The following is a 13709-nucleotide window of genomic DNA, read 5'->3' as shown; positions in this document are numbered from 1 at the left end:
CAAATCGAGGAACGTAATGTGTCCTACTCCATAGTAGTACAGATATTTCCCATTCAGGTGGTGCCTTCCTTCCACATACAACGCTATCCAGACTAGCCTTTAACAATAGCGATGCATTGTATGAAGTAAGTTAGTGGGCCTCTTGGGTAGCATGTGGGTGTGAGAAGAGGGAAGCAGCCCAGACTGCAGGGCGATCAGGCGGAGGAAGCTGCTGGGCTGTGCCTGCAATCGGTGCGTTGCCCCTTTAATTGTGTCCCCAGCCCTCGGGCGTCTCTGTCCAACGCCCACGTCAGCAAATACCTTTTGTTTCTCTCACGTTCGGGCTTCCAGGGTTTGGGGCTGCGGGACCAACACATTGCCTCAAACCGCAAAGAGCCCCGACGCGGGGGCCGGGGATCCCGCATCCACCGCCTGCTCCTCTCGGCTAAGCGGCAGCGGCAGCCACCCGCAGAACCCAGCCGGTAAGTGACGGCTGTGCAATACACCGACAAGTCGGATCGGGCGTCGGGGCTGAAGGCGCGCAGGGGCGAGGGGCAGCGAGGGACGTCCCTCGGCTCCGCAGTCCCCGCGGGCGCCGGGGCCCGAGCGCGGCCGGCGCGCTGCCCGCCGCCGCTCGGAGCCGCTCGTTCCCCGGGCTGCACAGCGCTGGGGGAGACCTAAGCGGGCGCCATTTGCAGCCCCGGGCGCGGCTGCGAGGAGCCAGGCACGGCAACAAAGGGCTGCGCGGGAGCTGGGCGGCGGGTGCGGGGCGAGAGGGGCCGCGGCGGGGGACGGGGGGCGGGCAGGGCGCTGCCGGCGCGGCGCGGCGGAGGCGGCGGGCAGCGAGGGCAGGAGCTGCTGGGGCCACGCCGGGCGCCAGGCGCCGGGCTGCCGCCGCGCGGCGGAGCCCCCGCGGAGCCGGGGGAGCGGGAGCCGAGGCGCCTTGGCGGGCGGGTCCTGCGCTGCTGGGCGCGCCTGACTCCCGAGGGTCGAGCGACCAATTCGGCCGGGCGGGCGGGTGAGTGACGGCGACCGCTACCAATGCCGGGGAGCCCGGGCCGGGAGGGCTGCGGCCGCCTCCATGTGCGGTTCTGGTCCGCTCTGGGAGAGGCTGCGGCCGCATCTTGCAGCATGTAGAACCAGGCACGAACTCGCTCTTGAATCGTGGCACTCCGCACTGCTGCAGGGCCAAGCTCTTTTTTCTTGCTGAATCTGTGAACTATTTAGGTTTCCATCGACCTAATCTGAATCTTTTGATATGAATGCCGTAATCTTGCCGAGGCATCTTTCTTGCAGAGGTGTTAATTTCTCCTCCCTCATGTAAAGCATATGTGGTGGGAGGAGAGGTGGGAAATAGAAACGTATTGGGAATGTAGTAATATGCACGATTTTCTTATTTTTAAAGAAAGGACTTATCTGTTCTTAAAATAGGATTCAGCTACGTTGGATTATGTGTAGATTGTCATGCTTTGTGCTTATTTACTTTAGAGCAAGACTTCCTGTTATTCCCTCATTGGAATGGAGATTTCTTCCCATCAGTTTCACCTCCTAGAGCAGTTAAATGAACAACGGAAGCAAGATTTGTTTTGTGACTGCAATATCCTGGTCGAGGGGAAAGTCTTCAAAGCACATCGAAATGTGTTGTTTGCTAGTAGCGGCTATTTCAAAATGCTCCTTTCACAGAGTTCGAAAGACAGCAGTCAGCCAACAATAGCTACTTTTGAGGTCTTCTCTCCGGAGACATTTATGGTTATCCTGGACTTTGTATATTCGGGCATATTGTCTTTAACTGGTCAAAATGTCATCGAAGTAATGTCAGCTGCTAGCTATCTGCAGATGACAGATATTCTTAATGTGTGTAAGACATTCATTAAATCCTCACTGGACATTAATGAAAAGGAAAAGGATCATTACCTTAGCCTTTCAGCCAAACGTACAAACAATGAACCTGCTCACCCATCACTTTATCGGTCAAGAAGGAAAGCAAAGAGCAACCCAACACGTTCCCATTTAATTCCAGATGAAAAGGCAAGTATGGTGAATGAAAATTCCTGGAGTAATTACAACAGCTATCTGTCTTCACAGATAAGTCTTCAACGGCCAGAAATGCAGCTATCAAAAAGAGGCCGAAAATTGGGCCCAACAAGGAAGCGCCGAAAACATCTAGGACTGTCACAGACCCGTGATTTTGTGCAGTATAAATCAAACAAAACTGAGCAGACTAGCGGAGGTTGTAATGCATCAGATTCTAGCCACACCTCTCGGGCAAGAGAGGAAATTCAATTTGATGCTGAGAATGATGTTGATCATGATGATTATGGATATAATCAAGAATCAGAAGTCATACCAAAGAGGTGGTCTGTTGCTCAGCTAGAACAAGAACTTTCAAGAAATTCTCCTGAGTTAATGGAATTAAAAGCAGATGAGCTGTACACGTCAATGCCCACAATTTTAGGTGTAATGAGTAGTTGGAATGAAGGTAAAAATCAGATATGGTTTTGGAAAGTTTTTCTTTGTCTGGAAGAAGTCAGCAGATCTTTTGGAGAGAATCCTGGATGGATATATTGGCATGAAAACCAAAATGATGATTGCAGATTTTCTTGCTGTACTTTATAGTAGTGCCTAACAGAATGAGAGACTTTGTAAAGTCAAAACACAGCGTGAGAATTACAGTCAGAGAACCTGGCCCAGATATTCAGTGGAGTTAAAATAATATATGTCAGATTATCTGGACCCAAGTGGAGTTCATGAGGCCTATAGAGCTGAAATTGGCTTGGGGATGTGGCAGTATTTGCACTCAATCTACTGTTTTCTTTGCAAGAGAAGGTCATGTCATTGGCCACGTAGGATCTTTAGACTGAAGCATTCTCCACTTCCCTTATGGTCCAAACAGCCTAAACTTCATGACTGTTTGGTCACGCTACATAAAGCATCAAGGAAGTCCCTGATGAACGGAGGGCATATGCCTGAGATGACAGAATAAAGTAGACGGGTGTTTTCTTATAGAGACTAATTTAATGTATCAATATTTAATTACAATCGCATAATTTTAAGACTTCAGGCAGCCTGATATGCTATATAGGGTTTATAAATATCTAAACTAAAAGCTATTTCTTGATGCAAATGTATATTGCACTTAAATATTTACAGCCTTCTATATGTCTAAAGAACACTCACTCTGTGCGAGGGGAAAAATATACTATCAAATACCTGTTTAACATATTCTGTAAAGAATATTGTTTGCTGGAGAAGGATGGGAAGAAATAGTTTGGGGTTGTATTTTGGGTTTTCTCCTGTTTAGTGATAAACCACAGGACAAATGAACTGCTTATTTAAGCTTAAAAATAATGAGATTACTGTATAGAGAAAGACTATTAATATTTGACATATTATGTTTTTCTCTGTAACAGATGATCTACCTCGAATGCGATTCAAGTGCCCCTTCTGCACGCACACAGTGAAACGGAGGGCAGACCTAAAGCGTCATCTTCGGTGTCACACAGGGGAGCGACCGTATCCATGTGAAGCATGTGGGAAAAGATTCACCCGACTAGAGCATTTACGGAGCCACTTCCAAACAGTATGTCATTTCAATCAGATTCAGCTTCAGAGAAGAAAACAAAACAAAACAACCCCAAGATGCAATTGGTAACAGCTGTTCAGTCATTTCAAGAACGAGTACCGGAAAAGCTTCCTAGCTGCAGCCTTAATTATTCATTATTTAAATTGGCAGATTGGGCTGGTGTTCATGGAAGATACACATCTGAAAGAAATTTGATTATCTATGCTGCTCCTGCGGTATTTATTGTCTTTCTTTTGCTGCTTGTTTTTCCTCCAGAAATTGTGCACCAGTGTGGTAATTACAACATAGAAAATATTTTCTTTCTTAGAGATGTTGCTTTTATTGCATAACTGAGTTTTTTTGTGAATAACTGAACAGCATTATAAAACTAGAGTGAGATTTTGAAAACATAGTTAAAACAGCAATGTATTTTAACAGACTTTTTATAAAGTGATCTGTGCTTATCTTCTGCTCCCAAATTTTTATATTTTTACTTTTATTTTCAAAATGATTTAATGATTGTTTTTAAAAGAATAAAGAAATCTGCTTTTGGATGAGCACTGACATTTTCAACTTCTAAATCTCTTTAGATACATCAGGCTGGCAAACTAATATGCAGAAAGTGCAAGCGTCATGTAACTGACCTAACAGGATGTGTGGTTCAGCAAGGAACAAGGCGCTACAGACTGTGCCACGAGTGTCTAGCAGAAGCTAGTTTTGACAATATCCCCGATGATCTAGATGCAGAGCATTCTCTTATCACCTCTCCAGGAAACAAACATTCCAAATGGGCTTTGGAGGAAGAACAGAAATCGGATGAAGAGACAATGGAGGAGGAACCATATAATTTGGTTATCCAACATGTTGACGATGATATTTCAGATGAGGCAGATGAAAAGGTGAAACCAAATCTTAGGTAGATATATTTGTATGTTTGTTACTGCTATATTCAAGATTAAATTACCTGTGTCCTGCCAACTAACACTGGCTTATTAGTTTCATTAATAAAACTTTAGTGATATTTAACTCTATGAAAAGCAAAATAAGGTCTACAAACACACTGTTTTGTACTTATGGACATGCAACAGTATAACTACTTCTGGATACTGTCCTAAAATTATTTAGTATTTGGAAACTATTTAGCAGAATTGCTTTATATTTAATCAAAGACTTACTCTGAGTGTCTGTTCATAATGGAAGTGTGAACAACTTTACAGTTCTGCAAGGGAGATTCTATACTATATAAAGAAAAAGCTACTATTGATAACTTGCTTTGAAAAAGTCTTACTAAAACTAGCAGCTAAGAAATGTAATCTAAATTTTTGTAGACACTAATTAATGTGTAAATACACTTGGAAAACTTCATAAGAAAGGAGTAAAAAAAAAAACCAAACAGAAATTCTTCCAGCTGACTGATCTATTTACTAAAGCTGTGGTTTTTTTGAGTGAACTTACTGCTTCTTATAGTTCAGAAAAAGCATGAATAGTTTAAAAGAATACACAAAGCCATACAGGGTAGAATAGTGAACAGAGCAGCTATAATGCATTTGGCTAGCATGAGTTTGCTTCTTCAGATATGCAGTGCTTTTGTACTATGAATTTAAAAAAAAAAAAGTTACACTAACATGGTTCCAAGTAAATAAAAGTACAATCACTGGAAGTATGATTAACACGTTTTTTCCATTTTTTCAGGACCAGCGCAAGAAACTCTTGTCTATCTTTTGGAAAGATAATAAATAATAATAAATGAATAAATAATAATAAACTTGTCCTAAGTCCCTTTTATTTCAACGGGACACCTGTAACTTAGATCACGTAGCTACTTTAGGAAGCCTTTGCAGCTTACATAAATTTAGGAAGCTCAGAGGCTGGCTGGGCAGTCAGTATAAAAACACTTATTTCTAAATACAACTTCTCTTATAGTTTAAGCAACCTTTGTTATTCTGAAGTTTTTCAGTTTTAGTAATCACGTTTTTCTGGACTCCCAGAAAGTACCTGCTAGCTGATACCTGTCATTCCTTCAGCTGTGGAAATGAAACAAGGAGAATGTGAAGCCTATTTTCAGTAAGTACTTAATAAATATTAAAAAAAAATAGATGAATAAAACTTACTTAGTGAAATCCCAATGTCCTTCTACCAAGTTCCAGTCACCAGTTTCAAAGCAAAGCAGTTTACTGGTGTCACTGCAGTCTGTGACTGAAGGCATAAACAGGGCATCTTAACACTTCAACAAGATTAAAACTTAGCGACATAATTTTCTCTTCTCCCTTTTTAGAGGGCTGGGCAAAAGGAAAGCAGCCGCCGTCGCACTGCCGTCCCCCAACGGTCGCGACTCCCTCAGGCTCTGGAGAACAAAGCAGCCTCAACTCGACGCCCGATTGGCTAATCCCGGTCGCCTGACCCAGCCAGCCAATGAGGTGTCGAAGCCGGAGCTGAGGGACCGGGCGTTCGGTGCGCGGCCGCCCTGGCTGCCTGCGCCCGCAGTTCCCAGTCGCTTTTAGGGGCGATAAGGTGCGGAGGGAGAGGCTTAAAGCTGTTTATTTGGAGCAACTTTAACCGGCATGCCCCGGCCTCACTTCTCCACAGCACCCCCACTGCGGCTGGCATCAAACCACCGATGGCCTGGCTCCATGGTGAGCAAGTGCTGGAGCCCTGAGGCTCCCTCTGAGGAAGAAAGTCCTGGGCATGCAAATCATAATAATTTATGCATCATCTACAGCAGGCATTTCTTAATTATTACTGACACAAAAATCTGTTCACCTTGCCAGAGAACAAAGCGCAAATGTTAATTTATTAACCTCAAAAATCCACTGGCCAAAATTACTCACACATGCACATATCTGTAATTCTTTCTTAGTCCAGGTTTTATTTCAGTATTAAAGCTTTATCAAAAAATAAAATGATTTTATCCCCCATCTTCACAATAAGGAAATAAAACCTCAGTCTTCTCTGTTTAAGATGATTTTACAACAAAATGAAGATGAGAAGTTACCTCGGGAGGTGAGGCACTTGCAGCATTTACCAGGAAAAAAAAAACAGGTCACGTCAGCCCTGACTTTGTATTCACTGTGCCCATCTCACGTTTAAATAGCGACGGCAGATGACACACATTAGCTGTCCCATGATTTAAAACAAAACACACACTTTTTGATTATTATTCTTGATTCAGTGAATAAAAGTTAAAGAGTTTTCTGACATTAAAGGCAAAAGGAAGCTTTTCCGGGATTTGCCACACAGTCTCACAACTCTGTAGTATAATGAAGACAGATAAAAACCATAAACTCTTCTCAGCAGAAGCAGCAGGAATAATCAGAGTTACAGACACGTGCCTCACCACACAGTCCTCCTGCATGGCGGGGGGGAAGCTCTGTATTGCTGTACTTTTTTTTTTTTTTTTTTTTTTTTAAGAGGAAATGGAATCTTATTTGAAGTGTCTGCTTAGTTCTGTTTTAAAAGGAAATGTCTTTATGATGAGACATAGTTGGGAACAGAGCTGCAAAGAACTCCAGTGCATCCCTTTTCACAGCAGCAGCAAAGCAACCTCTACTTTTCAGAGTGGTAATAAGCGCTACTAGGATTCCATTATACATAGTCACACACTTTAGCGCTTCGCTTGGAAACTTATGGCAATTCAGCACCACCTGGTGGCATTACCTTTTTTTTCTTTAAGTACTCTAGAAGTTTTTTGAAAGATTGGTTTACTTTCTTTGGCATCCTCCAAACAATCAGAAACTTTTCTACATTAAATCTGACTCACTGCAGGTATTTTGGAGCCTTCAAATAATATGGAGGGACATCACCTCAGAATTAGAATATTTAAATCTGCAAATGAAGTCATGCAGATTAACAATTATTATCCTCTGCCACCCTACAAAAAAGCAGTATTTTCATTACTGGCTCCACTAATCTATTTAGTTCATATTCCACCTAACACATACATCAACCTTAAAAGTTGATATAAAATACCAACTTTCCTGAGAGACTTTCAACCCCTACAATTCTCTCATCTCCCCCCCCCCCCCCCAAAATAAAAGCCAAACAGAAAACCCCAACTAGTTTTTTTTCCTGACGTACAGGTCTTTGTCTGGCTCACCGTCCTCAAGTCAAAACACAGATGTACATTCCCTGCAATTACTCCCTTCAACTTATGATTTGAATTGGCCAACTCCTTAGTTACTTCCAAGAGGACTGCTGTTTTTGAGGGACTTCTGCTAGCCAGTGATAAGTATCCAGTCATTTCATCACACTTTTGCTTTAAATGTCAATGATGACAAAGACTTCTGGCTTCTCTTCTTCACAGATCTGCATTGCTGAGTAAGTTATGGCTTTGACCTCTGTGCCCTACAGAGAAAAGACAAAAAGCATGGATTTTCTAAAGGAGGATTGCTTACAGCAGTTCTTCATGACAATACACAATATTTACCACTTTCTACAAATGCTATCCAGATTAAGAGTTTTTCCCTCCCAAAAAGCTGTAACTGTATTTGTTCTGGTGAATACAAAAGTTAGCATATTAATAGCAGTGACTTGGTCAGACCAAATACTGAACAAAACTCCTTCCTTCTTGTACACATTTCTCCTTTTATCTCTGACAGAACATCAGCATTGCTATTCTCATACTGACATAGCTAAAGAGCAGGCTGGGAGGTAAGAATTGGCTTTTACTAATTCTTTAGAAAATAAACTTGCAAAAAAGACTAAACAAAAAGCTGCGATAACTGTATAAGAACCAAACTCATGCAAACATTCTGAATACAGATTGGTTTACTGTGTTATTAGTATCACAAAAAAGGAAGCCAGCTGTTCAGTTTTATCAGTGCTGAGGAACCATGAGATGCACAACTCAACAGTTTCAGAAATGCATTCACAAAAAAAGAGGTAGGAAGTGAGATCTTAAGTTATTGTGGCTTCTGAATGCTAATTCAGAAGTGTTTATGCTCCAATATCTTGATAACTTAGAAGTCTCATTTAGAAGAGATTTCCCCCCCCACACACACACATCCTACCCTTAAAAACATAAAAGATGTACAAATAAACCATTACATACCTGAGGGTGTTTGGGTAAAGAAAACTCTTCTCCCCACCTTTAATAACAAAAACAAAACAGGTGGTTGGAATTTTGGTTATATTTATCAAATGTTATAACTAGTTTCATTAATGAACATGGGACAGTGAAGCTTTCATTTAAAGCCTCAAAAGAAGAAAAGGAAGTCCACAATCCACTTTTTAGAAAGCATCAGTGAACTTCAGCACATCATAGTATTTCAGAGTGATCACTAAAGGCAGTATGTAACCCTCCCAAAGTGTTGAGTGTTTCCAGTAAAGATATTCATTACTCAGTTGATCCTTTAAGCTCACCCAATTGATCTTATTTTGAATTGCATTCGGTCAATGTGAAGCACTTTCACCTCCTGCAGAGAAAGAAAGAGGAAAAACATGTCAGTAAAGTCTTCTATCTTCTGGCAGAAAATCTCAGCAAATCCCCATTTGCAAGACTTGCATTTCCACTGTTCTAAATAGAATCTGAAACCAGGGAATCTGAGCAACCTCAGAAAGACACACTGATACTGGGAACTTAAACACAACAGAGCTGTCTCTATCATATAATGACAGCTAATGGTGGTATTTGTGATAACAAAGCTAACAGTTTATATATTGGGTCTTTCTACTTTGGTATCCTCCATGCATTAAGTAATCTGTTGTATCTTTTTTTCCTAAAGTAACATTGTATTCAGAGTAGGTGATATCAGAGCCTCACCTACGAAATAGAAAAAGAACAGAACACTTACCCTGGGTATAAAGAACTCATTAGCACTGAATTTATACAGCCACTCATCCAAAAAGTGAAAAAGAAGAGACAGCATGTCATGTCCTGCAAGGTTGAAGGAGAGAAAGATAGTCAGCTGGTTGTCCCAGCAAGCACATCGAAACATTTTTTAGAAGTTTGTCAGAAGTACAGGTTCTCCACTAAGAGAAGATTAGTGATGCTTAATCAGGCTTTAATTAACTGCAGCAAAACTGCATCTAAAGATTCAAAGGATTTTTGCACCCTTCTCCCTCAGGGTTCATACAGTTCCAGTATAAAGTCGCTACAATCTTACCTTCTGCCTGTACTTCTACAGTATCCAGAGGTTCCACAGTCTCTGTATCAGTCATGTAGCCAAACATGGCCATAACACACTGCTCAAATGCTTCTTCCAAAGTATCTCCCCAGGCATGGAGCCTAAAGAGACACAGGATAATTCATGGGATGGTAACCACAAAAACACCTAAGTTTTATACAGGTGAGGCATCTGAACATGAGGATAAATGCAAAGAAGTGAATGAACAAAAATGCTGGCCTTTCTATACCTATGCATTCGGGCAGGAGATTACATATATAGAGATATTCCTTCTTGCAGTATGTGAGAAGAAGAGAGTTTCTTCTTGAGAGAAAATGGAAAATAAATATTTTATCAGATAACAGGAATGTCCTTTCTTGCTATGGCTAAAAAATAGACTATTCTGAAGCAATTTGGCTCTAAAGCAAGGAGATTAAAAGCTCCATTTTGAAAGACATTTTCAAATAATATACTAATAAAATAATAATCAGAAGCACCAAAGGATTATTACATTAGAGGAGAAGCTAAACAACACAATGCTTCTATACTCTCCCAAGAGCAGAAACAAAACAGACCACCCAAAAACCCAGTGCGAGTGTGGCATTTCATAGCTGCATAAGGTATACATCTGAAACCAGTCTTCAACAGTCATTCCTGATTTACAGCAATATAAGAAATAATCAATTTGTTATATTGTGAAATCCCAGCTGCCCGTACTTACTGCACATCTGCTGTGTGATCCAGATCTGAGGGTGGAGGAAAAAAAAAGGCATGAAGTCACCAAATGTATTTTTTAAATGAGGAATTTTTAAAAAGAAAAAACAGATACTGTTATACAAGAACTTTTTGTATTCATCTTGACACCTCGAACAGTGATACTCTTTATTTTCCAGTATATTAGAAAAGCTTCGCACAGGTGAAATCTTGGATTCTTTCTTGCCAAGCTTGACAGAAGAAAAATAGTGTTTAATATAAATTACATCACTGCCCTGCATGTAGAGCACTGTGTACAAGGTATGGCTGTTGAAAGGCAACAGGGTTCTGCAGGTTAATTGCAATAGAAAAAAAAACTTTAACCAGGGATAAGTGACTTTTGCTGAAGTCTGCAGGACTGAAAATGAGTCACGCAGAGTGTAAGATTTGCAAATGTTTGCAGCTCAATGAACAAATATACCTGTCCACACCCAAAACACCCATTATGTAAAAAGGATACTTTGAAAAAGTATATAATACAAAATATTCAGTAATCTTCATTAACAAGGTAGTATTAACATCCCAAGCATGTATCAGGTTTTACATGAATATCATTCATATTCACTTAGATGGATGACAGAAGTGCGTAATAATACCAGGTTGGTAGAAACAGAGCTAACTTGGGACAAAGAACGAATGCCATGATCACTCCAGCTGAAACACTGTTCTGATGCTGCTTAGATCACCCACACACTATTAATGGTTCTCAACAACTGTCTCTAAAGCAAACAAATTCCAGTGGATTTAAAAGGAGAATAAAACCTCTTCCAATTATGGAAGGAGCATGACTATTGTAATAGGTCACTGTATTTCTGCACTGCTATCAAATAAAGATCTAAACACATCCTAAAAATACATATTCTAACACGGTAGCATACAGCATCCCTCCAGAGAAACGCTGCTCAAATAGAAAGACAGTCAGACACTGAATGGTCTGCAAGTGCCTGAAGCTAGTCCTTGGGCTGACACCCACTTACTCAGAGATGTTCTTAGAAGACATTCCAGGGGTGGGGAAAAGGGAGAGATAATGATCTTTTAGTAGTGCATGTCAGGGGAAAAAAAAACAAAAAAACCCACTCACTTTTTGAATATCTCTTTTTATATAAGAGAGGTAGAAAAATGTACTGCCTAGCTAAGAAATGGCTTGAAAGGGGAAAGTTTTCAAGGTAAGACCTGTAATTAATTTATTCATATCATCATTTCTTTAGCACCCATGACAGAAAAGGCATTTATCTGCAATAAATATGACCATAGATATCTCTATTATTCAACTACAGATGCATCCCACAGCCCGAATACAGGACACCGGCATATTAAGAAACCCCATGTGCCTAAAAAGACGTATCCTGCTCACTTCCTTCCTTCCCTTCTCCCTCCCCCCCACATTACGCTGTCACACATGCGCTCTGCCTGGGTAACATTAGAAATACTCACATTCATACTTCTTCTTGACTGGTGGGTATTTGGCTTTGATAGCCTTCTGCTCCTCCGTCAGGTTATAGTCCCTCTCATCGCCTGCCATAGCTGTTGGGCTTGAATAACGCTCACTCACTTCCTGGTCTCACGAAAAATGGCCACCTCCATGCACGCTTCAGTCTTGCCAGGCTTCCCATGTGATGCTAGTATTAAAAGGGAAAATTCCCTTTTAGTTCAGTTTCTTTCACTTGATACCAGTTTTGTAACAGTTGTACACACACTTATATTTTTTAAACAAGACTTTAAATGCATATCTTTAAGTTGTTTGCTATTAAAACTGTCACTGGGAGATGGGTTTAGAGCTCAATCCTCCACCGCTTGCCTTACTAACCTATTTAAGTATATTCAGTCAGTGAAGCCAAAGAATTGCAGTCCTTACATAGAGAACACACTTAGGCCTTTTCAAGGATCTTCAGGAACCACGTTTCATCCTCTCTGTTGCATACAGCACCACACATTTGATTCACTCTCAAGTAATAAACAATTGTAATAATGAAAAATAATCAAACAGCAATAAAGTGGATTAAACTGTTACGCTACTACATTTTGGGGTTGAGCATACTCAGCCCACTAATGTGTTACACAGCAATCTGAAATATCCATTGCCTCCAAACCACAGGACGTGATAGGAGGAAAGATCTGTAGCCCTCAAGTAGGACCCTTCTCTAGAAGAAGTAACTAAGCTTTTTTAGGACAGGGACTGCAATTAAGGCTTCAATCCTGGAATCACATACATGGTAAATATGGCTCTCATACAAGCACAGAGGTTTTCCTATATTAATTTGCTTGCAGAATTTGTCCTTTTTCTTTTAAGCAAAGAACTATATCAAGTCTCTGCTTAAAATTCTCAGACCAGAGCCTGAGTTTCATACAAGTTTTTCATTTGTAAATCTAACAGACACAAACTTCACAATCCAATCAACTTCAGGCCTGTTACTCAGACCAGACCTCTGCAAGTTCTCACGCAAAGTGGTCATTCCTGTGCCCTCTTAATATTTTTGTGCACTGAAAGATTTATTCACAGCTTCCCCAAATAATGGCAATGATAAATTTACAGATGACACATGACACCATCAAGTCCCCCAATTTTCAATCTAAGGGTCAACTCGTGGTTCTTATTGCTAGTCCTAGATACGACAACACGGTATGGGGCCTCCCAGCTTCCATTTCCCAAGAAGCACCTAGGCCTACGTGGGGCAAAGAAGAGCTTGAAACTGGGAGGCCAGTGCTGCTCAGAGGGAATAAAACCAGGTGAGCGTAAAGCTTGATTTTAAACCTGTTTCTTGTCTGCTGCCGGTCAGATCCGCGACTGATTGTGCCAGGTTATCCACAGCTAATCGGGCTTGGTTTATATACCGGTCCAGTTGTCTCTACAGCCCATCTCTGCAGGGAATTATGAGGAAAAAAGGGAAGTTATTAGTCATTATCAGCAATTAATAACCCAAGAGGAGGCAGGAGGATGCTCTGGAGGTTGCCAGGCCGCTCTATGGAGAGGCAGGGCTGGGCTGGGCCGGGCCTCGGCCCCCCACACAGCGATGCCCCGCGACTGGAGCCACGGGGCCTCACGGTACCGGGCCGGGGCCTCGCCCAGGAGCCGCGGGGACTCGGTCGGCGACAGGAGGCCGCCGCGGGGTGGCGGGTCCGGGCTGGGCGCTGGCCCTTTAAGGGCTGAGTGAGGGGCGCGCTGCACCCTCCCCCTTCCCCTCCGGAAAATGGCGGCTCCCAAGGGAGCTTCAGCAGCACCTTCCTCTCCCCGCCGGCCTCCCTCCCACGTGACCGCCGGGCGCGCTCGCCTGCCCCTTGTCCCCGCCCCGTGCCACGCGCCGATTGGCGGCCGC

At 42.1% G+C, this 13709-nt stretch overlaps 2 protein-coding genes across 14 annotated transcripts; one reads left to right on the top strand and one right to left on the bottom strand.

The window, feature by feature from the left end:
* The first annotated feature begins 151 nt into the window (after window positions 1-151).
* On the top strand, window positions 152-6691 carry LOC112982083 (zinc finger and BTB domain-containing protein 8A-like). 11 transcript variants are annotated; one of them, XM_064525157.1, is made up of 7 exons: window positions 152-231; window positions 331-461; window positions 1468-2458; window positions 3390-3559; window positions 4132-4457; window positions 5530-5605; window positions 5817-6691. In XM_064525157.1, exons 3-6 carry the CDS (start codon window positions 1498-1500, stop codon window positions 5591-5593), a joined length of 1521 nt encoding a protein of 506 aa, XP_064381227.1. In that variant the 5' UTR covers window positions 152-231; window positions 331-461; window positions 1468-1497; the 3' UTR covers window positions 5594-5605; window positions 5817-6691. The 11 variants fall into 11 exon arrangements, 9 of the variants coding, with proteins under 9 accessions (XP_064381227.1, XP_064381229.1, XP_025953975.1 ...); XM_064525159.1 differs by lacking the exon at window positions 152-231 and having other exon boundaries at window positions 246-461; window positions 4313-4440; XR_010392693.1 differs by lacking the exon at window positions 152-231 and having other exon boundaries at window positions 247-461; window positions 4313-4457.
* Window positions 6383-13676, bottom strand: ZBTB8OS (zinc finger and BTB domain containing 8 opposite strand). 3 transcript variants are annotated; one of them, XM_026098194.2, is made up of 9 exons: window positions 13615-13676; window positions 13148-13254; window positions 11830-12014; window positions 10364-10388; window positions 9643-9764; window positions 9331-9413; window positions 8900-8952; window positions 8589-8625; window positions 6383-7882 (listed from the first exon to the last, which is right to left on the bottom strand). In XM_026098194.2, the coding sequence occupies exons 3-9, from the start codon at window positions 11915-11917 to the stop codon at window positions 7796-7798; spliced, it is 495 nt and encodes a 164-aa protein (XP_025953979.1). In that variant the 5' UTR covers window positions 11918-12014; window positions 13148-13254; window positions 13615-13676; the 3' UTR covers window positions 6383-7795. The 3 variants fall into 3 exon arrangements, with proteins under 3 accessions (XP_025953979.1, XP_025953978.1, XP_025953980.1); XM_026098193.2 differs by lacking the exon at window positions 13615-13676 and adding an exon at window positions 13443-13607; XM_026098195.2 differs by lacking the exons at window positions 13148-13254; window positions 13615-13676 and adding an exon at window positions 12203-12328.
* Between the last annotated feature and the right edge of the window lie 33 nt (window positions 13677-13709).

Source organism: Dromaius novaehollandiae, chromosome 23 (genome assembly GCF_036370855.1).
Source record: "Dromaius novaehollandiae isolate bDroNov1 chromosome 23, bDroNov1.hap1, whole genome shotgun sequence".
Taxonomy (NCBI): Eukaryota; Metazoa; Chordata; class Aves; order Casuariiformes; family Dromaiidae; genus Dromaius; species Dromaius novaehollandiae.
This window is presented reverse-complemented; position numbering and strand designations above follow the sequence as displayed.

Excerpts from the sequence above, each read along its gene's own strand:
- LOC112982083 (XM_064525157.1), top strand. The coding sequence starts at position 1,498 with ATGGAGATTTCTTCCCATCAGTTTCACCTCCTAGAGCAGTTAAATGAA. Across the intron at positions 3,560-4,131 it reads TACGGAGCCACTTCCAAACA|ATACATCAGGCTGGCAAACT; the intron begins GTATGTCATTTC and ends AAATCTCTTTAG. Across the intron at positions 4,458-5,529 it reads AAGGTGAAACCAAATCTTAG|AAAGTACCTGCTAGCTGATA; the intron begins GTAGATATATTT and ends CTGGACTCCCAG.
- ZBTB8OS (XM_026098194.2), bottom strand. The coding sequence starts at position 11,917 with ATGGCAGGCGATGAGAGGGACTATAACCTGACGGAGGAGCAGAAGGCT. Across the intron at positions 8,953-9,330 it reads ATGAGTTCTTTATACCCAGG|GAGGTGAAAGTGCTTCACAT; the intron begins GTAAGTGTTCTG and ends CTTTCTCTGCAG. Across the intron at positions 7,883-8,588 it reads CTTTACCCAAACACCCTCAG|GGCACAGAGGTCAAAGCCAT; the intron begins GTATGTAATGGT and ends TTTTCTCTGTAG.